Here is a 24,097-nt window from a genome sequence, read left to right on the forward strand (position 1 = left end):
GAATCCCACGAGCTGTGCAGTTATTCAAGCACAGACTCATCTAAATGTATCCAAATTATCTTAAAGAGTAGTTTACAGTTTTCATACTGAACCACGGTGTGTGTGTATGAAATGTTTGGGGGACCCATTCTAGCCAAAAAGTTGCTGCTGAGATTTATTGCCTTTGACCAAAATGTCACACAAACAGTCTGAAACTGCCTCTCTTTGAGCCACTACTGTTCTTGTGGTTACAAAATATTTATTGGTCACAAGGAAAAAGGAAGTTGGGAAGTAGTCATCAGTTAATGAGTTAACGGTAAAAGATCAGGAGATTTATTTCCATTGACCTTTGAATGCTTAAAATGCTAAAATACTATATTTGCAGTTTGGTATGTACGTAAAATGTTTCTCAGGAATTCATTTTTTTACCACGACTGGCCTCGAATCTCTCGGACACGATGGGAAACGGTGTGTAGCAAACTAGGTTGTCAAATTAATTTCCTTAGTGTTAATAAAAGACAGCTTAGCCTGACTAAGAGGAACATAATTAACAAAAATCCTTTAATTTACTTGATTGTCCCTTGGATGAACTTGTGATTTACTAATTAACCTGTTGCAGCCAATTTCCCTCAGTCCCAGTAATGAGCAGACTGGTGAATGCAATCAGCCTGACTCTGTCATTATGCGTTATGAATAAATGTATGCATTACCATTATTATCAATTACATGTCCTACAATACATAATCATGCATAAATTATGCATATCTATTCAGCTCCTCACCTATTAGCTCTTTTCTGAATTGCTTATTCAGAAACAGCTCAGCTAACGGGCATGCAGTCCCCAACACTGACCCACATGCACAGACTCACACAATCGACACTAACTGGAGTTTCCCAAATTCTCCAAATGATCTAAACCAAAAAGGCCAACTGAGAAAACATTTGAATAATGTGTGGTCACATGTGGGGGGTTACAATACTTTCAACAGCTAAAGTACGGTGGGACAGACCCTCCTCAGCAAAGAGCTGGAACAGCTTGTCACTTCCTATTCGTTGCATCATGTGGCTCATGGTCTCGGCTACTTCCTCTTTTCACTACGTATCAATACTAGACGACAGTATTTACTTTCCACCACACGCGCCGGGGAGGCTGTATGAAGAACAACTAGTTTGAGGACTTCATGACGATTTACATATTCGATTTATAATGGATGGAGATCTGCTGTCTTTGTCATCTTCCTCCTCGTTATCATCTTCAGCAGCAGAAGGAGAACCAACAGGAGGACAGAAAGATGCTTCACCTAAAAGTGACAGCAGCCTTCCTCAGAGCCAACAGGAACCCAAATCAGCTGAAGAAGAGTTATGGTGAGTGTGTAAGTGTGTGTGAGTGCGTGTGTGTGTATTTCTACGTATGAAATAGAAACAAAAACAGGAAAATATGCGGTAAATCATAATCAACAAATTTCCCACATGTGGGACTAATAAAGGTTATCTTATCTTATCTTATCAATCACAGCCTCAAATCCACTCATGGTAAGATTTATGTAGGCAGGATTGCATAGATGGCTACCTATAGTGTCCAAGGGGTGCTGAGTTTCTGTCCACCTAAAAAAAGTACATAGTTTCAGACCCCGAGGTATACAATAAATTTTAGAAATGCTTTAAAAAGACTCAAAGTCCCATTGTAGATAAAAACCTTTTAAGTGACATGTTTTTAAAGATATTTGTGTAGTTTTATGAGGAAGTTCCCCTCAGCGAGAGGAGGAATAAAGAGTAACTGCGGAGTTTCCCATGAGATCACCAAAAAAACGTAGGCTTCAGTTCACTGTTTCGCAAGACTTGGTTTAAATAGAAATACCACCAAAATGTCATTTCTTGCTTAATGTCAAGAAATCAAACTTTAAAAAAGTATCATTTAAGTGTCTTTTATGTTTCTTACACTTATTTCATGGTACATATAAAACATATGCGTGTGACTAATATTCTTTCTTCTCAATGGGGGGTGGGTACACTTTATCACAGTATTTACCCATATGATGAGTCTTAAAATCAGCCTCGTCCGCCTCCTCCTGTGGGGCTTTAACTGTGGCCACCCCACGCACAAGTAGAGTGATATTTGTCAGGGTTACCAGCAAGAAGGAAAGATTTTTTTCTGTCTACCTCTTTATTATATGCCATGACAGTAAATTACCATATTGCCGCAGAAGGCAGTAGCATTTTGGTGTCCTTCCGAGATGGCATATGATTGAAAACTTAGTGAAACTGGGTCACGGAGTGTGTATCGACTGTCAAAGCTGGAAGAGAAAAAGCTCTGTATCAGGGAGACATGGAGCATAGTTGCTTCAGTGGGATGGCTGAATACACAGTGTTAGCTTGCCAAGACAGGGTTTTTGGCATGGGTGCATTTGTATTTAATGCCGCAGTGGCCACTAAAGTTAGGCTCTGTTTCATTTCATTGTGTTTCTTTACAGCTTCTGCCCTCATACTGCACCTCCCAAACTGCAGAGCAGAGGGTTCATTGTAGCTGATTTCCCTATTAGTGACCATAAACAGTCTGTGCTAAAGCCCTTTGTGCTCTCGTTGAGCCCAGAAATATGACAGATGGCACAGTGTAAAATTAGACAAGCAGTTTTAACCATGGATACACTTGCTTTTTGTATAATAACCGTTTCAAATCTCAGAACAGGCTTTGAGCATTTTAAACATACCAAAGGAACTTTTGCAGAATTTCCTCAATGTTTTTTGAAAATATCACCTTTTCAGAGAACAAGGGAAAAGTCACTGTTCTGAGTGTTGTTAACAACATTTATTTTGTTATCCAGAGCTTTCAGCAGTTCTTAGAAAAGCATAGTTTTTAAATGAACTTTGGTTACTAAGAGAGGTTATACAGGGCACTGGTGTATTTGGAGGAACTTTTGAGGTTTGTTTTGTCGTTGCTAAGCTAAACTAAAATGTTGCTGGTGCCCAAAATTAGTAACACTGGACATAGAATGAAAATAATAAAAAAAAAAAAAAACTTCCCTTAATACTGTTCCTATAATCACGAGAGGACACAGAATGTATAGTCCCATTAGAGAAGCTGATTTACCTGACAGCAAAGTTATCTATTTAAATAAAGGTTAGTAGTAGGTCCAAGTAGGGTTTGAATCTGGTAGCTGGGGCCTTTTTACATGTACTTTGACTTCCTGGTAGCCAGGTTTGGGGGGATTCCCACTGTCCTATCTCTATCAGCCCTGACTACGCCCTCTCAACCTCTGACAGCTGAGATAGGCTTCAGCTAGAGGTGGGCAGATCGAACCAGATAATCATTTTTTGGAAATTAAAAGAAATATACCACAAACATAACACATGTTATTTATGGCCTATAGCAGATTTACAGCTTTAAACAAGAGAAGCCAACCCAAAGTGCTTTAGAGAAAGGTACATTTGCATTCCAGATCACCAAAATCTCCAGAAATCCCAGTTTCTGTCACCCAAATGCAGAACTAGGAAGACAAAAGTAAAGTAAAAATCACAGCTTTACTCAACACTTAAAAAACAACAGAGAACAACGACTAACTAAACTACTGTAGGGATGTACGCATGGATGTAAACTCATACATCATGAGGGAGAACACGGCAAAGAACAAAGGGAGACAGTACACAGGCAGGGGGCTACCAAAGTAAAACAGGAAACAGCATGCTCGATCAAGACCGAGACACATGAATTTCACATAGTATTGGACCACAGATGAATAAACATGAAAGCAGAGGGAAATCAGACAAACACGGGGACATGACCAGGGAGATAAAGGATAACAAAACTCGGAGACAGACGAAAACAAGAGGCACTGATGACAAGGCAGAGACGAAACCAAGGAACAGACTAGACACGAGAAGAGAACTACACTGCTCTCTCCTGCATACGCCGTCTTCACAGGTATCAGTACTGTATCAGCAACACTGGCCCTGTATTTACTTGGTATCAGATTGATACCATGTGTGCAGTATTGCACAGCACTAGCTTCAGCAACCCTGAAATGGATAATGGAAGAAAATGGATGTATGGTTTATTTATTTTAACAGATTACATCACATTTATATATAAAAAGAGTCTTTGTAGCAATAGTAATAATAGTAATAGCTTCAAAAGTTAACCCATTGTGCCATTTTGCTCATGTTTAGACTTCCATGTTCCTATTTGTGGCTATTGCCTTGCTGCTTTCTGAAATTGTGTAACACAGATTTTCACATAGCAGGACACTGAACATAAGTGGATGAAAGCATGTGTTTGCGGAGGAGTTTAGCCTTGAGGGGAATGAGGTATGATCGCAAATTGTTATTCTTTGTAGTACTTAGCTCTGTGAGGTTGCGGCAGTATTTTTGTGTTAAGAAGCCCTGCGGCCTGCGTTCACTGTTTTGTGTGTTCCTCTGTGAGCAGATACCCCACCTCCCCACCCTTCTCCCCCTTTTGACTGCTTAGCTGTTTCTTTTTAAGTAGAGCTCCTATCAGAGCTGGTAGAAAGGAAGCTAGTTTGACTAATTAGACCTTGCAAATATTTTTCGTTCCTGCGTGCAGTTCAATAGAAAAGTGCATTTTCCAGGGATCATCACCCACGTTGTTTCCATGGGCTATCAATGCGCAGATACATCGGATAGTAAACAAACTTTGATATGCCAGGAGAGACACTGAGAAGAACATCGCTCTGTGTGTGTGTGTGTGTGCCTGAGTATTTTGAGTACATAATGTGACTATGCATTTGTGTGTGTGTGTGTGTGTGTGTGTGTGTGTGTGCGTGGGTGTGCATAATGGCTCCTATTCGATTCCCTGTAAGTGCACTCTACGGGAGTGGGCGTTCAAAAGTACCTTGACTTTTTTTTAAGTGTACATGTGCTGGCTTATTAATGGAAATCCTTTTCTGATGTTCTTGATCGTGATTTTATTTAAGGCAAACTCCATATCCTCCTCTGGTATGTATGCATGTGTAAACAGCATCTGTGTGTCGGTGTGCAGGGTGCAGGAGGAGAGTCCCGTGGCTGACAGGCTGCTGTCCACAGAGGAGCAGGTGACTCTGATCACAGAGAGTCTGACAGTCACCTCGACTGACCAGGAAAAGCTGCTGCTGCTCAACAAGAACACTGAGCTCCGCAGAGTCAACAAGGAGGTACAGCATCGCATTAAAACCGGCACATATTCTCCACTGGCCCGCATTTTATTGCTGATGTTGGCAATTACATTTAGTTCTCTCTGAAAACCAGAGGAGAACTGTGGGTGTTGTGTGAAAATTGCTGCAAAGCTGTGAAGAACCATCATTTGAGTTCAATTTTTCACTATTATACAACCAGGGCTTCCTGATTTTAATTAGTTGCTTCTTAATAAAAAAAAGGAAACCGAGGGGGGGGGGGGTAACTAATGCATTTAGAGTAAGAATGAAGTGCCCGGCTTCAGTTTGTGATGCCAGCATTGTTGTGACGACAGACAGAGTGACGGCAGTAAAGATTAAATGAACGAAGCTATTGATTACTGCAGTGGAGGCCTTGGCAGTAATGACTGTTGTGTGATGATGATGGTCATGATGATGTGTCACAGCTGATGAAGCTGAACGAGGACTGGGACCAGGTGTACCGCAGTGCCACGCTGCGTCTACAGCACAGGCTGGAGGCTTTGGAGCTGGAGAACAGCGCAATCAAACAGCTAAACAACAGACTGCTCCTCAAAGTTGAACATCAGCAGGTAAATGCAAGCGCTAACACACCACCACCGCACAACTTATTCCGGGCATTTGCTTATATACTGAGAAGTGGGTGTCGTAGACGAGGGGATTCCTAAACAGTTATCTTGCAGCTGTTTTAAATAGCCATCGATAATAGATGTGGTTTGCATGTGTGATATTTATTGCTATATTTGGGATTGCAGAGTGCAAAGGAGTACTATGAGCAAGCATTGATGCAGGAGCTAAAGAAGAACCAAGAGCTGCAAGAATATATCAGGCTGCTGGAGAGCAGGTTGCACCACCCAGGGAGAGACTTCACACCTGCCAAACCGGTATTGCTCCTGTCAGAGGGTCTCACCTGTACCTGATCGCATTGTGCATTTTCTTTTCTTTTTTTCAGTTGTATGATCACAGTGTTGCTCATCTCTTTGTCTTTTTTTTTTCCATCAAAGGGAAGCTTTACTACTGTGATGCGAGGTCCAGCTCTGGGCCCCGGAAGTCATCCTGACCTGTCTTGCGGCTCTGCGCAAAACCCTTCACCCTCCTTTTTCCCAGCTTCTACCAGCCCAGAGGCTGAGTATCAGCGAAAAGGCCAGGCCAGCAGTTCCCCACTGGGAGTGCTGGAAAACTCCAAGCAAGAAGTGCATGATTTAAAAGAGCAGCTGGAGGCACTGAGATGTCAGGTGGGCTGCTCTCTTCTGCACAGCTTCCAGAAATGTGTCTGTTTCTAATGAGAGGAGAGCAGAATTGATGTCGACTCACTGTTGCCAGGGAAAGATTTGCTTAATGCTGAAAGAGACTTCAATGAAGCGGTGAACGGCACCACCAAGTGGTGGCTCTGTGCCGCGCAGACATTCATAATAATAAGCGTCCGCAGATTGCAAAATACGGCTTTAACGATGGCTCGCTGCCGTGTTTTTGTCTTGTGTCAGCAGACTGAGATATATGAGGCAGAATATCAGACAGAGCACAACGACCACAAGCACACGCTGCAGGAGAACCGAAGGCTGAGGAAGAAGAGAGAGGAGATGCGCCAACAGGTGGCACTACTGCAAGAACAGGTAGTGTTTTTGTCTATGCACAAGAGTACACACTCACACAGGCGAACACACCCACATTCATACTTAAATCCCTTAAGCAAAGATTATGAAACCTGCCTGCTGTCTGATCTTGATGCAAACCTTGCAAAATAAATGTGAACAAACAGAAAATTCATGCAGTGACTGGTTATTTCTTTTGGCTTATAGTGTCAAACTAGAGACTTTAATGCCATATTTTTATTTATGTAATATGTTTAAACATATTGTAGTAGGCATATATGATTAATCCACAGCTGCTCCAAATAAAACAATATACGGATTAAACCCCTTTCAGCTTCAACCTGAATGTCTTAAAGATGTGTTTGTCACTGGAATCTCGTGTGTTTTTCTCATCAGCTTAAGATATATGAGGATGACTTCAGACGGGAGCGGTCGGACAAACAGATGCTGCAGAGGCTGCTGTTACAGAAGACGTCTGAAAACAAAAACCCTGTGCTCATCCACCGCTGTAATAATGAGCAGCAGCTGCTAGGGGGCGACAAGAGACCACAAAATGGAGAGAAAAGGAAACAGCACCACCCACTCTGCCCAAAGCACCCAAACAGGGACAAAGAGTCAGTGTGACACTTAGAGGGAAAGTGAGCCATGTTTACAGAAAATGAGTGCCTGGTAACATCAGACTCACTAAATGTGTCAGCAGCTCGCAAAGGATCTTGAGTACTAAGTCTCGTCTGGAAAAGCATCATTAGACAAAGTAAAACTCTTCATGTAATTTTTTAAGCACTTCAGCACAAACATTTGCCAGTGTGTACATAACTCTCACTGCTGCAAGTTTGAAGTTTCCTTATAGTGTAAAAAGAACAACCTTATGAAATATTCCCTTCACAGCCGAAGAGAAACTGAAACAAAAAGAACAGAAAGAGAAGTAGGAGACCAGAACTGAGCGAGAAGATGAGTGAACCAAAAACTGTAGTTTGAGCTAAACAAACACCTCACAGATCCTCAGCTGACAGCTTCACTGTTTGTGCACGAATGTGCTGGTTTGTGAAAGGAAGTAGCTACACACTGCTGTACATATGACATCATCACTTAGAACAAACATAACCAGACAAGTTTCAGAAGAAGGTTCTTTCTTTTATTTTTAAGGAATATTTTGAAACTATAATGACGTTGTTACTTAACATGACAGTTTTCAGCTGTGCTAACTCGATCACTTACCCACATAACTTAACTTATAACTTAATAATTTAGCAATGCGGGACTGATATTGATTGAAGATGTGCCTGTATAGATAGTTTAGTCAAAATCAGGCATGATTTATGAGTGTAGTTCATCACACTTGCATCGTTTCATGTTTCCGATAAAGTGTAAATATGCTTTTATTAGGATTAACATATTTAAGTTGCCTTTTGAATCTTTCACTTCATTGCAGCACTTTTGTGTAACCCTTTTTTGTAAAAGGTCATTTAATATCTATAATGTTTAATTAAAGATACAGATAATTAATATCACTAACAATTATATTTTTATTAGTTTGTGTAATTAAAGATTGTTTAAATGGCATATATTGCATATACCATGGTGTTGGTGGTTTTGTAGTACATTCATGCTTTTACTGATCAATGATCATTCCTGACATCTCACAAACACAGACAAGGTGTTATGTTATGTTATTAACATAAGGTTTAGCGTCATACTAGTCATCATAATAATGCTTATATATGCATTACAAATTATTTATTCTCATATGGATTCATAAATGACAGTTGTGGCTTTATTAAGCTATCTGTGTAATGTTCATAGATACTAATTGGCTAATATACAAAGCAGTTATTAGCCAATTAGTAAACATTATAAAATAAAGCATGATTTGATGATCAATTTTAATACATGTATTCGCATTGATTCAGAATACCAACACAGCTGTGCCGTTTATGTGGTTCTTCAGTGGACGCATTGCACTGAACCATCAAACCTATTTGCAATTTCAGAAAGTTGTACAAGGAAGGTTGAGTGGGTTTTTTTCCTCAGAGATTAATATCTTTGCAGTCTGAAGGAAGCAGTTAGGGCTGCTGCACGTTTTTACTGCTAAGTGGTCTTTGTCGTCACTGAAACCAGAAAGAGTGACTGGAGGGGTTTTCCTAAACAAGATTTTCCACTGCATACTTCTAGGTTTTTGTAACAGACTGTGAAAGGTTGCCTGTCTTTGTATTAAAGGGTCGTTACGTTTATTTGGTCACTGATTAATTGATTTTCACAGATATATTTAAAAGGACAATTGCTTGTCAGCACCAAAGTGATAGAAGGAAGTCACTGTGGAAGCTGCTCTTTGTCACACTGAAACCGATCTGCATCCTCAAACTGATGGGTTGCTTCTACGCTGCTCATTTATCCCTGTTTTCCAGTTTATGAATAAAATATATTGTTATTAATTTTCCCACAAGACCTTGACTCTAGTTTGGTCTTTTTATCAGCTTTTATCATTGAAATATAATGACACAAGTTATGGTTATGGTTACAAGGTTATGCTTTTATTGCATTGGCACTGTGTTTGGGATTTTTTGCCATGGTGAATAATTAAGCCGTTCGCAACCAGGTGCTTTCCAGATGGTGTTTTACGGTGGATCAAAAGAGGTACTGACATCAGTGACATCAATCTGGACAAGAGCCCAAACACCAGTGGCTGAAATGCAGCCCCAAACCATGACGGAGCCTTCACCGTGTGTTACAGATTGCTGTAGAAACTCACTGTTTTACGTCTATCTTGACCTGCTGCCCACAGATGTGCTCAGAAGTTTACATATGGGCATAGCTGTCAGTCCAGTTCTTATATAATTCGGGATATCTTACCCTTTTCTCCCTCTTTCCCTTCATTATGAATAGCTTCTTGACAGCCACCCTTCACAGAGACCATTTCTGATGAGGCTTCAGTGAAGAGCAGATGGTTTAACTGAAGCACCAGATGTATTCTTGAAATCTTGTCTCAAGTCTTTCATGGATTTTTACCTATTGTTTAAGGACGGAAGAGGCTTGGTTCAAAACTTTTACACAGCACCACTGATATAATAGGAAAGGACAGAGAAAAATAAAACATCTTCACACCATCATTATGCACAATATGAAGTATGTCTTTTTCTCATCGGTTCCTCATTCTGTAAATTCCTGACAAGGAAAAGAACGTGTTGAACAAAAGGTTGTGATGAGCGAGGGCATTTAGTCAATGAATTCATGTTGCTTGAAAGGTTTTTGTTTCACAACATGTCACACCTTTAAGATACAATTTCTTTTTCCTGATGGTAAAATCGTTCACTGCTCTGGTATTCACTGACCTCAAAAGGATGGAATGTGACAATCATTGTGTGGCACAATTTCAAATCAAAGACGTTTTACGATGACACAGAGAGGAGGTCCTTGGAAGGTGGGTTGTACACTATATAAATCTGTGCAGCAGAAGCATTGGAGAGCATCCAGGATCCAGACTTGGAGAGACACCAACTGAAGACTGAACAGTGCACAGGTATGATGCTATTAACACATTTACTCCAGCAGTTATGGTTAATAATAACAGCTGTATTCCCTGTGGTATATTCTCCACATTTCACCAAGTTATACATTTCTTATTTTACTTGTTTTTTACTGTGGTTTTGCCACTCCAGAAAAATAAGTCAGTTTTGCATCTCTGTAGGGTGTTTTCTTAATTTGCTTTAGTCCACAGAACAAACATTGTTTATATGGTTTATTTTCACCCATCATGGCAAGTGGGCAGGACTTTTTTATTTTTATGTCGCTGAAAACACGAAGGAAAACAGGAACTGTTTTGCCTTACCAACTTTTCTATATCTTCTCTACCCCTTAAATACCACCTCAACAAACAGCTTCTACATTATAAATTCTGAAAAAGCCTTAGCCATCATCTGTGAGACAAGTCCTGCAGAGATGACTGCATCCACAGAGAAACTGCGAGAGAGCTACAACCAGCAGGGCTTCCTCTCGGCACTGCCTGTGCTGAATGAGACAGAGCTGAGGGAAGCAAGAGATGCCTTTTCTAAGTTGGAGATGGAATTTGGTAAGTAGCACACAGCGATGAAGAGAGATGGGTAACAAGACAATGCTAGTGCAGAAAAGACAGTTGAGGAAAAAGTAGCAACAGATCATTAATGAGTTGAATTTATCTTCTAAAAGTACGAATATGCATAAAAGTAATTAAAACTAGTAGACTAAATTTTGCCCTGTTTTTTCTAAGGAAAGCTGTGTTATGTTTATACATATATCCAGGTACTGAGTACACGCAGTACAGCCTTCACAATGCTCACCTCCAGTATCCATGGGTGATGAACCTGACCAAGCACCCTCACATCCTGCAAGTGATCACAGCCGTCTTGGGCCCAGATGTGATCCTGCTGGATTCCCGCTTCATCTGCAAATACCCAGCATCGGTCAAACCAGCCAAGGAGGAAACAATTGCCCAAAGCAATGGGCACGCTGAAAAAGATGAACTTCCATACGTGGCCTGGCATCAGGACATGAGGTAAATTTTACTCAACAGACAAAGAAGCAAACACGTGTTTGTTTTGCTTTCCTATGCCTAACTCTAATTGTTTGTTCAGGTACTGGGGTATCACTGGCGGCCCTGTTCTTTCTGTGTGGCTTGCTTTGGATGACTCACTAAAAGAAAACGGTGCCCTGCGGGTTATCCCAGGTATTTCATCTGCTTTAGTGTTTTGTTTTTCTTTTATACAACTTGCTATAAAATGTGCTTTCTAAAATCAGCAGTCTTACTCACAGTGTTGAGCTTTGCCTCCTGTAGGCAGCCACTGCTCAGGCATGTTGCCCCATCGCCAAGCCCTCCGCCCTGGGAACATGCTGTCAGTGAACCAGGAGATCCCAGAGGAGCTGGTGCAGGTGGAGGAAGCTGTGTTATGCCCTCTGTTAGCTGGACAGATGTCTGTGAGTTCGGTTTTATTCTTAACTTAAAAGGCTGTAAATGAGGATAAAGACATTGTATGTTGAATGAATGACCTTTTGTTTCTTTAACATATAGATTCATGATGGACTCCTTGTGCATGCAAGTGATGCCAACACATCACAAAAGAGACGCTGTGGGTTTGTGATCCGTTACGTTCCCACCTGTGCTTACCCCACAGAGGTAAGGCCGACGTTTTTCCCTGTTTTGAAAGAATCAGAGTTTCCTCTTGTATTTTTCTGTTTTACTGTTTTACTTACTTATTTTACTTCTGTTTCTTAGGATCCTGATCGTCCAAGGAAGTTTCATGCAACAAAGTTGGTCAGCGGGACAGACGCATTCAATCATTTCTCCAACAAAAGCACATGAATATAAGTATTCATGTGACTACAGTCCAATTTGCAAGACCAGGAGTTAATATATGTTACAGAAATATAATGTGTTGTTAAAGCAAATGTTTAAGTTTTATAATCAAATCAAATTTCAGATTATTGATATATTTATCACATTTCTGTCATTTTTTGACATAACTTGCTGTGTTTAAATTCCTTTAACTCTATATCATGAATTAATTAAATAATTGAATGTGTAGAAACTGTTTTGTGCCATAAACTGGTTTGTAAAATTTGAAATAAATGACAAATTGCATACAAACAAAAGAGACTCACGGCGATTTTGCTTTCCAACTAAAATCTTTATATCATATTAATAACGAAAAATCTACAATATGCCAAAAGCCAATTCAGGATGTTTGCTTGGTGTAACAGATTTGTTATAAATTTAGACCGAGTTCAACAGTAAAAACTTTTCTTTCTTTTTTTTTTACACAAAGCGCTGTTACATTCTTATTTAATGCACAAAGCAGAGTGAAGTCTACTTTGTGAAATTAAACTTATTGACTCTTAAATTTTTGCATTTTCCTGTTCAATTCTCATCATAAACAGAGATGCTCATACAGCTGTTATTATAAACAGTACTGTGCAAAATGCTTGAGCCAACCCTCGGTTCTGTATATTTTCCTAGCAAAATGGCTAATAGGTAATACAAATGGAATTATATTTTATATTCTAACAAGCTTGAAATTAAATATTTGGTGTGATCACCTTTATTCTTCAAAACAGCCTGAACTCTTGTAGGCAGATTTCTTGTAAATTCTTTAAGTAGTTTTCAGGAATAGCTATCTAGATTTCTTGAAGGACACTCAAAGCTCTTCTCTGAATGTCGGCTGCCTTTTTGTTCCATTCTCTGTCATTATAATCCCACACTGCTTGTTGAGGTCTGGACTCTGGGGAGGTCAATCCATGGCTGATGATAGTGTTGCATAGGGCTTTTCCGGGTACCCTTTTACAGCTGTGTATTTGGGATCATTTTCATACTGAAAAATGAATCAGTGTTTTGCAAGATCTCCAGCACTACTGGCTGAAATGCAACCCAAACCATGACAGAGCCTCCACCGTGTTTTACAGATGGCTGTAGACTCTCACTGTTGTACCTCTTTCATAACCTCCTCTGTACACATTACTGACAGCTTTATCCAAAACTTCAAATTTGGACTCATCACTGCACCTGTAGTGGTTGATGCTCAGTCCAGTTCTTGTGTAATCTGCAGAAGTGCAGTGTTGTTTGTGAGCAGGTACGGTATGTTTGAGTTTTAATTTGTTTCAAACATTATTTCACTACAGTAGTTCACATTATTAACTACAACTGTGCATAAAGTGGTCTATCTGACCATCTTCGTACAATACACCTCACTCCTCCCTGCATGAATCTTTCTTTTTTATTCGTTCCTGTGGGGTGGAACTCAGCTCTCTCTAAGTCTGACACTGTCTCTCTCTTCTTGGTGAATTCTGTTTTGTAGCGCTTTTCACAGAGTTAATGTCAGAGTTAGAGAAATATCTGACGCAGGTCCAGCGCAGGATTCATCCAGAATAGTTTTGTTACAAACCATACCACCGTGAAATCTGTGTAACAGTGTAACCGTTGACCTGACCAGTATTTACCGTCAGCTCCTGACCCTTCCTCGTATCGAAGTTACGAAGCTTCGGGCAGAGCTGGAAGTACCCGCGCAAGGATACCGATGGTTACACTACACCCTCTTGTAGTAAAGGGAGGGTATGTTGTGACACAATACAACACAATGACACAATAAACCAGCAGATCGAGTTATTTCTCTGACTCATCTGCACAACGTGATCACTACATTTTTCAATTTTCAATTTCAATTTTTTCCCTAATGTGGTCCAAATTTATATATATATATATATATATATATATATATATATATATATATATATATATATATATATATATATATATATAACACTACCTCTTAAGTTACAAAGTTTATTTGTATTGTGTTCAGAAAATGGGGACGGCAGAAGGAAGTTTTATTTTAAGCACCGGTTTGCTCGAACCACACAAAGGCAAATGTGTCCAACAGTCATAGGCATAAGAAACTGGAATTCTCTCACTGATCATCTTAAGTGTTGTATAAATGTTTCTCAATTTAAAATCTGCTATAAGAATAAAATGATAAACCAATATGAAGAAGTTGAAAAGAATAGAATTTAATTGTAGAAAAATGATCCTTTTAGTTTGATATTTAGTGGTATTGCTCATTGTTGAGTATATTGTTCTGTTTGCTTTGTTTTGTTTTGTAATGTGCAGAAAATTGTCATAGTGTAATTTTGGTTGCCTACTTGTATTATCACAGATAGGGGGCAGGTATCAATAAGAATTTATTCTTCTTCCTGCTCCTTTTCATGCATGGAAACAGTGTTACTTTAATTGAAAGGAAGGTTATGTATGGGAATGCATTACTGCTGTACCATGTGTGAAACAAACAAAAAAATATATATATATGAGGACATGTTTCCAATAAAAAGTGGGTAACGTGATGGGTGGATGGCTCGAAGCTGTGAGCGCAGTGCTAAAACCTTGACTCTGTCCTGTAACTCTTCACAGAGTGTTTAGAGTTGAGTCCCTTTCTCAGTATTGATACTGTTTTACTACTGCCGAGCACAACTGAACAAAACTAAACATTTGCAGTTTTTCGAGTTGCATGTCCGCTCGGAAATCGGTGCACAATTACAACGTGTTTGTGCGTCTTTTCTCGATTGTCGTGGTTTCATTTCTACCAGAGCCACACACTAACACCATACTAACATTTCTAAAGCACTTAAATGAATGTGACTTTGTTAGTGTGTCCGAGTTTAATAAGTACCTGCAACCTCACCGAAAAAACGAACAATGCGCGCATTTACGCAGGTGGCACAGTAATCTTTATTAACACAGGGAGGGGTTGAGATCTAACAGCAAATAATAATTTGCTGCTCTTACAAAATGCAAGTCACTGTTAAACACAGATTTCAGGTATACAAGGTGAAATAATTTGTAATGAAGGATAAATTTGGATAAATTCTGCACTAGCCCTCAGTCCCAAGAAGTTTCTAACAGACGACACGTTGACTCTTCTCCATCCTCCTCTCGTTCATCTGCCTGATAGAATCACGGGCTTACACTGTATTATTTTAGTTTACATCAATCTCATCCTTTCCCTCCCTCGCTCAGTGCTCGTTTCTGAGCCGCTAATTTGTGCCGTTCTTGGTAGGTAACTCGAAATGAACCGACTGCATCCTCGTTTATTCATTGGGGCACTGTTAGAGCACCCAAAGAACTTTTAATTCCCATGAGCCCATTTTTGCCAACGCATCATCTCGCTAATTTGCCACACAGCTTTCAGTGACAGACAAGACCCCGTGTCTCTCTGGTAAACTCAGAAAGCAGCTCATGCTGGGCGCAGACCGTTGGCTACTAAATGAGATCACCCTGAGAGATCACGATGACAGTGTAGACCGCTAACTTTGCCTTTATCAACATTCTTGCATGAAATATCCTCTTCTTAAAATGACAAGAACTGATGCTAATATTGTAAATATTGTAAGGAAGTGTTTAATTGTTTTCCTAAATGTTCCACACAAGTCGTTCTGAGATATTTTTGGAGATCTGTCAGAATATTTGACACTGCAGTGACAACAACACACAGTTACCAGTTACAGGTAAAACCTCATTGCAGATGAAGAGAGTGTGTTGAGAAGATCAGAGGAGTGCTCTGAGCAGCTCACGAATGAAGTAAATGATAAAGAGAGGAGGACAAGTGGAAGACAGTGAATCAGGAAGTGCAGAGGACTGATAATGAGGAATTCTAGCAGCTATGAAGAGGATAAAGAGTGGAAAGGTGGCTGGTCCAGATGATACCTGTGGAGGTAATTGCGTTTTAACCAGACTGTTTTATGCAATCTTAGAGAATGAGAAGTCTTTATAGATCTAGAGAAAGCATACGATAGGATATCAAGAGAGGAACTGTGGTTCTGCATGAGGAAGTCAGGGCAGTTTAAATAACCATGTTGACACATGAAGTTTCCCCGGCAACCTGTCCAGGGTGCAAACTGTCTTTTGTCACATATCTGCTCACATGAGCTCCAGCTCTTGGAGATGCAAAGTATAATGAGAGATTAGGAAAATGGATTGAATGAACAATAAATGATAAAAGTCCAGTTAGTTTGCCAGACCCAGAAGCAAATAGACAAGTGTGTAAAGCAGTCTAACTCACTCTAGGAAAGATGGCAGGTGGCAGTCTACACACCCGCCAGCATTCAACCCATTAAACCTCCTTTCAGTTCCCCAGTGTTTCCCAGCGACAACAGTTGAACCGGATATTTGACAGGCAGTGAGACAATACTGTTAAAATGTTACTGGTGACAGAGGGCTCCTTTCCATTAACTAAATCATCATTAAACAATGCAAGGATTTTGGTAGGTATACATATTTCTTACTCCATGTGTAGTCGTATGAAAAAGGTTGTATGGGGAACCTCGAGCAAACAAGCCAATTGAAACAACACAGAAAAAGTGCGTGAATAATTCCAACAAAATAACAAAAAAGGTTTAGCTGGCCACGAAAATAGTTACTTATCTGTTATTTTGCTTAAAGGTACGGACAGACTTTTGCCTACAAATGCAAATCTCCAATGTTTTCATCCAGTAAACCCCTTGGTGTAATAAACCAGACAGTTTCTAACACAATAGGTTTGAACATTATGGATTATTGTATTATGTGTATGTCAGGACATTATTGAATGACGTATAAATAAGGAAAAACAACTGAATTGTGTTGTCTTTGTTAGATAATCTTTTATTGAAATTTTATTGCATTCAAAGTTTCACATCAGGTCAAAACAAAAGTAGGAAATAGGTAAAAGAGCTTGATAAGCTTGATAGAAAAAAGGAAAGAAGAAAGCACCTCATGGATCAATAATGTGATTAAACTCTTGTTAAGCCAGTTTCAGCGTTTCTTTAACCATGACACCTATTCCATCATAGACTTTGTGAATGGGAGCGTTGCACATGAAGGCAGAGGTGGTCACCAGCTTGTTTTTGGCATCAACATGAACTTCTTCCACATCTTTGTTCACGTGTTTGCAGCCCAAATCCTTCAGGGCGCCTGCTGTCTGAGCATATGGCCACCTGATGACAGGAAGTAAAGGGACTGTCAGAGCGGCTGACTGATGTAGTTTTGCACCCACATTAACATCTGATAATAAAATACTTCACCCACTTGTCACACTCTTTGTCCTGCCCCACGGTGAGCTCGCAGCCCGGCAGGATTTTTGCAGCTAGGATGGGCGCGATGCAGCACATACCCAGCGGCTTTCCAGCTTTGTGGAAGGCCTTGATGACCTTCTCTACATTTGGCTGGATGGCACAGTCCTTATTCTTCACTGCCCAGTCACTCAGGTTCTTAGCCACACCGAAGCCCCCTATATGGGTACAAGAGAACATCACAAAAGTGCAACTAGCACAACAGAAAGAAACAGCTTGTGTGTTTTATTCTGTGGTGTCTCACCTGGGATGATGGCAGCATCAAATGCTGAGACATCTAGCTCTGCCAGATCCGTCACCTCACCCCTGGCGATACGGGCGCTTTCCTGCAGGATGTTTCTCTTCTCTTCTGTGGGTTTCCCCTCGCAGTGGTTTACAACATGCATCTGATCTGCATTTGGAGCAAACATCTGCACCTGCATACACATGAAATAAGAGGTTAGCCTCTGCAAGACTGAGGGATGTTGTAGGAGTTCAAATACTTCCAAATGTGACAGGGTTCAGATAAGCACACAGATGAATGTGTAACAAGCCTTTTCTCGTCCTTACTTTTGCTCCTGCACGACTCAGGTGGACAAGGATGGCAGAGGCCTCGTGGACCTCTGTGCCGTCATACACTCCACAGCCTGACAGAATGACTGCAACACGCTTGGCCATGATTCCTAAAAAAACACACACAAAACAATCTTCCTTTAACTGAACACCAGTCAGCATGGACTATGGACTATTTCTTTCCCAGTCTGATATAATAACCAGTTAGTTGGCTAATTACTGCTTCTGTGCCACCTGTTCTGCCTTAACATAAAATATTTACATGAGCAGGTGAGACATAAGTCCCAGGTGTGCTGCTGCTGCTGCCAGTAAACACTTGTGACACCAGTAAACTGGAGTTACAGAATCGGGTGTTTAATCTGATGAATAATGAAGTTGTATCAAAGGCTAGTTTCGTCTGTACACAGTTTTTCTTTTTTGCATGTCATGAATGAATGAATTAATTAATGCCTTTGTTGTCTGAAAAGAAAACTGAAAGCAAATGGCTGACAAAACGAAATCTATCACTTGGAATTATCCTTCATTCATCAATGTTTGTCTCTAAAACGTAACTTAGGCAGTACAAGCAAAGATTTTCTCACCTTGAACGGCTCTCGGTCGGCTAGTTCTTCAGCTGTGCGGAGTCGAGTTTTCCAATAGAGGTGTGATGACTGAACTCAGAAGCAGACTCTTTATAATCCCTCCCGCTGTCTCCTCCCCCAATAACTCTGTAACCCGACAGACTGACATCATCCGCGTTACCGACAACGAGGAAAACGCCGAGTCATTCCGCGTTGTTATAAAGTTGTAATAACATGTTGAGCTATGAAAAGAAAACGTTAAGATAAGCCACGAAACTACCGCATTGACATTAAAGTTAACTTCTTTGGCCTAACTTTTGAAAAAAGTGGCATATTAAAGCCACCGGGAATGGAAGAAGTGTGTGAGTTGTGATAGGAATATCTGTCTTATCCTGATTTGGATTTTTTGCAGCGGGGGAATGGTTAATAATTATTAATTTATTAATAATATTCTTTTCGATGATTCAGGTTAACTTATGTATTTATCTGTGTATTTTACATGCGCAAACTTCCAAATAATGACATGTTTACATTTTTATGCAATGTAACCTAAGTGATTCATTTTAGACACACAACAGATGCCTGTTGGATATTCCATGGACGCTGCCCGTGTTATTTCCCGGTGAGACACGGTTCGTCCTCTCAAGTGTCTGCTGATGTTACGCCCACGTGTATAAAACAGCCTCATGTCGACAGAGGGAGACACTACAGCCATGGCTCTAAGCGGCTCTCTGCACATATCCGTCGGCATCCTGAGCATCGGCGGTGGTAAGCTTGTGATTTGCTTTCCGAAGTGTTACCAGCTTTGTGTTTGTTTTGTTTTTTTCATGTAGACTATCATGCGCGCTCATATTAATCATAACTCATATTGTCACATTAACATGAGGTGAAAAGACATTTTAATAAAGTGATTTATTTAAACTGCTGTAAGTGACCTCGAACAGCCGCCTGTCGTGAACGATATCAAGACATTTTAAGCCAGAAAGAACGGCTGAAAAAGGAGTAGTGTTAGTATAGTGCAGAAGACAGAGTAGGTGGGTACAATAATTCAGTCACAAGGATACTTGCAAAGATGTTATGTCTTTATATTCTATGTAACCTCTTTGAGAATCTTGTTGAATACAGCCTATTTACCAAAGTAAGTAAAAATATTAGATGAAATAACAACTACACACACTTAGAAAAGCTGAAAATCACTTTTAGCATAATTTTTTAAACTATCCAGTCTGCTGTAAATAAATAAGAGTTCATAATGATAAAAAACGAATTCATTATTAATTATGATTTAATAATTAAAGAATAATATAAATAATAATAAAATAATATTTCATGACGATCCTTTTAAGGTTGTTAAGTTAACTTTAAAAAACAAACTAAAAATAGATGTGAAAAAAAAAACACATTTTTGTTAACCAAAAATAAACAGATTTTTTTTTAAGCAAAAAATAATAATAATAAAGCGGTAAAGATGAGAAATAAAGATAAAGCCAGTGATTTTATCCTACAGGTTCACTCCTGCTTTTGGTGAATGGTTATGGCAGCACTCCTGAAAAAGACTTGGTCCCCCACACTGCACTGGGAATTCTGCTTCTCATCACTGCAGCGCTTCTGGCTTACTCAGGTTTGTTTAGGTTTGAGTTTTATTATTGCATGTTGTCATGTAGCTGTAAGTGTTTCTCCTGACCCTGCCCTGTTTTTTCTTAGGAATCCGTCACAGTCTGTCCCACGGCCGCCTGTTTTCCACCCTGTGTCTCACTGTTTCTGCTCTGTGGTGTGGCTCTGGTCTGGTGTATATCCTGGGAGGGCAGAGGGTCATACAGCCCACACAGCTGAGATTCGCTTTTGTCCCAGGCCTTGCAGCATTTATATTGGCCTTGCTCATCATAGGCATTGCTGCTGTTGTAGCAAAGAAAGCAGTTCTCTTTCTCATAGCTGTTGGTATCTCCTTAGCTTCCGCCCATCAGATCGCAGGTCTGACAGCGGTAGGTTTTGGCCTGTATGCCACAGCTGCTAACTACTTCCTTGTCTGTCTGGTGTGTCTTTACTTTGGTTCTGGACGTCTGCTGTCTGTGATCACTCACGGTAAAGTGGAACTTCCTGGAACAGGTGCGAAGAAGAAAGCTGAGCTGAAAGCAGAGCAGAACCAGGGGTGTAATGATGCCGTGTCAGTGAGTTTGGCGATGAATTTATTATCTGCGTCTGTATTAGCCTGCCCCCTGCTAGGTGTGGTCCCTGAGCTCTCTGTCGGTCATGTCCCCTGGCTGTGGACAGCTGGCGTGTTCCAGCTCGGCATGTGTATCCTCTTTTACAGAGGTATGGACATGCTTGCTGCCACTTTTTATGGCTTCACTTCCCTCTTCGCGTTTGCAGAGGGTTACAGTGCCCTGCTGTCATTTTATTCCATTCGGCCTTACTCACCTGTTCCCTTTCCTGTTGTCTTCTCAGTTCTTTTCTTCATACTGGCTCTGTTCAGTACTCAGAAGGACCTGCTGGAGGGCTTCTACCAGCTATTCTTTGTCGCCTATTCTATTGCTCTTGCAGCCCAGCCTCAAGGCTTTTTCCAAGCAGGCACTCAAGGTGTCCAGGCAGCTATATTTGTGGCTTCTGCTTGCATGCTTTTGATTACCACCTTTAACATGGCCTCTAGTACCAAGATTCCCACAGGGCAGAGCTGTTTCAAGGCTTTAGTTGGCAGGATGCAGAGCGTTACTCTCAGGGCACATGACAAAGAATTGCACACACCTTACCTGGGCTACTCTAAATATGCAGATGCAGAGGTGTTAGGCCATGCATCCAATGTGCTGGCTACTTTCGCAATCACAGCCACAGTAGGTAGCCAAAATCCTCTCTTTGTGCTGATTCTACCCTGGGTGGTCATGGCTGGCGGAGCACTGGAGCTGCTGTGCGGCGCAGTAGCCTTTGCTCGTGGTAAAACCTTTGAGAGCACAGTCTTTATTCTCTATGGGGTGATGTGGACGGTGTGGGGGCTGACACGATATGGCGGCCTGTATGGGGAGACCAGAGGTCTTAACATTGCTGTTGGGATCATTACCTTCCTTGTGTTCAACATTTTAGTAACAGCTGCAGCGTTGTTTATGAACGTCGCATGGTTTGTCTACGCATTTACCTTCCATCTCATACTCATCAGCTTCCTGCTGGACGCCATGGGCTCGCTGCCTTATGGCTATGACATAGGAGTCACAATCATCTTTGGCCTTGTCAGTTTTTATTTTTTCTTGGCACACATTTTCAACAGCACCTTCAAGTCTCCTCAGATCCCCTTAGGAAACCCTATTATCAAGCTGACTGGAGCAGGGGGAGGGGCAGCTGTCTGTCCACATTTACCAGCCCGTAAAGCCACATCTGTCCTACAGATTGCAGGTAAGACATAGAATACACTGATGCTGAGTTCTCAAATAAGCAGATGTTAGTATGCTGGACGTGGGTTTCATTTTACTATCACCCCCTCTTCTTTCTTCATGCAGAAATCATGAAAAATGGCGGCATATGTGGAATGCCTACTGACACCGTCTATGTGCTGGTGGCTGCTTGCAACAGACCTGATGCTGTAATCAAAGCTTACAAGTGAGTTTCCTATTTCATGTATTTCACTTGTCCCTAAGTGTATTTATAGCTGTCTAATTCCTGTTAAATCTCGCTATTTTGTTTGGCTTCAGGGTGAAGAAGCAGGCAGAGGACCGTCCCATGTCCATGTGGATCTCCTCTGTCAAGCAGCTGGAGCCGGTGCGACACCTGCTGAGCCCTCTGCTTCTGGACTTCATGGAGGCTGCGTGGCCATCTTCCATTAGCATGGTTATACCAAGAGGTGAGTGTAAGACTGTGCGTGAGTGTGTCTGTGTGCTGGTGGGATTTTTCTTATTATCATCATTTTTTGTTTCTTGCTTTCTCACACAGGCCCGTGGATGGAAATCTTTGGTTTGGGAGATGCTGCCAAACACATTGGGACTCCACAAAGCATTGCTATCAGAAACCCCGACTGTTCTGTAGCCACACATCTCATTGGTTTGGTAAGGGACATCAATATTGATCATTGCATGTCCAAAAATGAACCAAAATCAGTGAATATAAACTTCTAATACTTATTCCTATAGGTGGGGCCCATTGCAGTAACATCAGCCAACCCCACAGGTGAAGCTGATACAACTCACCACAATCAAGTGTATGCCAAACTGGGAAACAAGGTAATCATGATAATTTAGTTAATGAAGACTAAACAAGCTGCTGATTCCTAATTTTTTTCAGTTTTATTTTGTTTTTACTGAACTGGACGTGGTTTTGTTTCTTAGGTGGATGGAGTGTTATGTGATGGACCCTCCCCAGAGAACATTGCATCTACTGTGGTTGACTGCACCAAGATTGAAACTGGACAAATTGGTTTCTTTAGAGTCGGTCTCATTCCAAAATCAAAGGTAATATAAAGATGACACAGTCATTCTCTCTGTTGTAGTAATTTGGTGGTTGTTTACTTTGAAACCTGCTATTTCTGTCTGCTTTCAAGGTTCTTCAAATCTTTGAGGAGGTTCAGAGGCGGCACAGACAAGGGCAGACCAATCCTGCCTTTCAGTATGATATGGAGCTACCACTTACAGAAAGAGACATTTCAGAAGTGGGAAGCACCGAAGATTCGGGAAGAGAGTCTGAAAACTCAACACCCTGCCCGCCTTCACTTGAAGAAAATCCAGTCCTCGGGAATGGATCGTAGTTTCTATGCATTTGCTTAAAATATGCTGCCATTTCTAATAAACCTGATGTGTAAAGCTGTTATTAAATGAGGGAAATCACATTGTGGAACTAACTGGGTGATTTGTAATGTACTTAATAAAGTGTTATTTATTATGTTTCCCTTTTGTCTGAAAATTACAAAATTACAATAATGCACCTTTTAACTTTTCATGTTGAAATATAAAACTGCATTTGATTGATTCTAAATGCATATGTCCCTATTCATAAAATACTATATTGAAAAAAGTTGTGTTTTCTTTTATTCTTTGAAAAGTCATAATGTTCAAAATGACATGTAGGTTTTTGCTCATAATGAAAGTAGCTGATTGTGTCATGAGATTTCATCAATATTCTATTTTTAATGTGCATCATTAAAAATAACAAAAAGCATAACAATAAGTAATGAAATGAGTAACAAATATCTAATCTTACTATAATGGTGTATATGCCATGTATGCATGTCTGTATGTCCTTAACAGGGCTAATCTGAATACTGTGGATTTTTATATAAATTCCATGCATTTCACAATTCCCCTGCAAATGCAATGTTACGTTTGTTTGCATTTATTACATCTGCAACGTACATAACTTATAACTACATAACGTTTAACAGTCACCAAATGTTTTTTCCAAGGGAGAATTTAAGATAAGATAAAGATAAGATAAGATAAGATAAAACTTTATTAATCCCTCGGGTGTGTTCCTCTGGGAAATTCGGTAAGTTGAAGCCATCAGAATTATTAGAGTTTTGAACTTCTAATCAGCTTGAATTTTTATTTCGTTTTAGCTTTTTGTTTTCAAGTTGGTTTACTATCAGTTTCCAGAGCAGTTTGCTTGTTTCAGTTTAGTTTTTATTGTTTGGAAATGTATAGTTATACTTTTGTTTTTATTCGTTTCAGTGCTAATT

The 24,097-nt window shown here is 40.4% G+C and overlaps 4 protein-coding genes across 5 annotated transcripts; 3 read left to right on the forward strand and 1 right to left on the reverse strand.

Moving 5' to 3' along the window:
* Positions 1–923: 923 nt before the first annotated feature.
* Positions 924–9,155, forward strand: si:ch211-153b23.7 (uncharacterized). 2 transcript variants are annotated; one of them, XM_004540970.4, is made up of 7 exons: positions 924–1,344; positions 4,973–5,123; positions 5,549–5,692; positions 5,876–6,004; positions 6,125–6,355; positions 6,608–6,733; positions 7,109–9,155. In XM_004540970.4, the coding sequence occupies exons 1-7, from the start codon at positions 1,187–1,189 to the stop codon at positions 7,334–7,336; spliced, it is 1,167 nt and encodes a 388-aa protein (XP_004541027.1). In that variant the 5' UTR covers positions 924–1,186; the 3' UTR covers positions 7,337–9,155. The 2 variants fall into 2 exon arrangements, with proteins under 2 accessions (XP_004541027.1, XP_076748214.1); XM_076892099.1 differs by lacking the exon at positions 924–1,344 and adding an exon at positions 3,944–4,281.
* Positions 9,156–10,175: 1,020 nt separating this feature from the next.
* Positions 10,176–12,276, forward strand: zgc:174917 (L-threonyl-[L-threonyl-carrier protein] 4-chlorinase). The gene is made up of 7 exons (XM_004540969.2): positions 10,176–10,229; positions 10,588–10,778; positions 10,988–11,240; positions 11,320–11,411; positions 11,520–11,659; positions 11,754–11,858; positions 11,958–12,276. The coding sequence occupies exons 2-7, from the start codon at positions 10,649–10,651 to the stop codon at positions 12,042–12,044; spliced, it is 807 nt and encodes a 268-aa protein (XP_004541026.1). The 5' UTR covers positions 10,176–10,229; positions 10,588–10,648; the 3' UTR covers positions 12,045–12,276.
* A 4,566-nt stretch (positions 12,277–16,842) lies between these two features.
* On the reverse strand, positions 16,843–18,570 carry si:ch211-153b23.5 (putative glutamine amidotransferase-like class 1 domain-containing protein 3B, mitochondrial). Its single transcript, XM_004540968.6, has 5 exons — positions 18,469–18,570; positions 17,885–17,997; positions 17,580–17,751; positions 17,292–17,493; positions 16,843–17,200 (listed from the first exon to the last, which is right to left on the reverse strand). Exons 2-5 carry the CDS (start codon positions 17,990–17,992, stop codon positions 17,008–17,010), a joined length of 675 nt encoding a protein of 224 aa, XP_004541025.2. The 5' UTR covers positions 17,993–17,997; positions 18,469–18,570; the 3' UTR covers positions 16,843–17,007.
* Positions 18,571–18,638: 68 nt separating this feature from the next.
* Positions 18,639–23,306, forward strand: si:ch211-153b23.4 (uncharacterized). Its single transcript, XM_014412073.4, has 10 exons — positions 18,639–18,809; positions 19,015–19,215; positions 19,955–20,068; positions 20,152–21,828; positions 21,933–22,032; positions 22,125–22,273; positions 22,363–22,475; positions 22,560–22,649; positions 22,755–22,877; positions 22,967–23,306. Exons 2-10 carry the CDS (start codon positions 19,134–19,136, stop codon positions 23,168–23,170), a joined length of 2,652 nt encoding a protein of 883 aa, XP_014267559.3. The 5' UTR covers positions 18,639–18,809; positions 19,015–19,133; the 3' UTR covers positions 23,171–23,306.
* Positions 23,307–24,097: the final 791 nt, after the last annotated feature.

This window comes from Maylandia zebra, linkage group LG2 (genome assembly GCF_041146795.1).
Source record: "Maylandia zebra isolate NMK-2024a linkage group LG2, Mzebra_GT3a, whole genome shotgun sequence".
In the NCBI taxonomy this organism is placed as follows: domain Eukaryota; kingdom Metazoa; phylum Chordata; class Actinopteri; order Cichliformes; family Cichlidae; genus Maylandia; species Maylandia zebra.

Bases quoted from the DNA above. Each gene is read 5' to 3' on its own strand.
- si:ch211-153b23.7 (XM_004540970.4), top strand. From the start codon at position 1,187: ATGGATGGAGATCTGCTGTCTTTGTCATCTTCCTCCTCGTTATCATCT. The intron at 5,124-5,548 runs GTACAGCATCGC...GATGTGTCACAG, and splicing joins TCCGCAGAGTCAACAAGGAG to CTGATGAAGCTGAACGAGGA. The intron at 6,734-7,108 runs GTAGTGTTTTTG...TTTTCTCATCAG, and splicing joins TGGCACTACTGCAAGAACAG to CTTAAGATATATGAGGATGA.
- zgc:174917 (XM_004540969.2), top strand. From the start codon at position 10,649: ATGACTGCATCCACAGAGAAACTGCGAGAGAGCTACAACCAGCAGGGC. The intron at 10,779-10,987 runs GTAAGTAGCACA...ACATATATCCAG, and splicing joins TAAGTTGGAGATGGAATTTG to GTACTGAGTACACGCAGTAC. The intron at 11,660-11,753 runs GTGAGTTCGGTT...TTTAACATATAG, and splicing joins TGTTAGCTGGACAGATGTCT to ATTCATGATGGACTCCTTGT.
- si:ch211-153b23.4 (XM_014412073.4), top strand. From the start codon at position 19,134: ATGTCGACAGAGGGAGACACTACAGCCATGGCTCTAAGCGGCTCTCTG. The intron at 22,274-22,362 runs GTGAGTGTAAGA...TTTCTCACACAG, and splicing joins TAGCATGGTTATACCAAGAG to GCCCGTGGATGGAAATCTTT. The intron at 22,878-22,966 runs GTAATATAAAGA...TCTGCTTTCAAG, and splicing joins GTCTCATTCCAAAATCAAAG to GTTCTTCAAATCTTTGAGGA.
- si:ch211-153b23.5 (XM_004540968.6), bottom strand. From the start codon at position 17,992: ATGGCCAAGCGTGTTGCAGTCATTCTGTCAGGCTGTGGAGTGTATGAC. The intron at 17,752-17,884 runs GTAAGGACGAGA...ATGTGTATGCAG, and splicing joins TGAGTCGTGCAGGAGCAAAA to GTGCAGATGTTTGCTCCAAA. The intron at 17,201-17,291 runs GTGGGTGAAGTA...TCCTGTCATCAG, and splicing joins CAGGACAAAGAGTGTGACAA to GTGGCCATATGCTCAGACAG.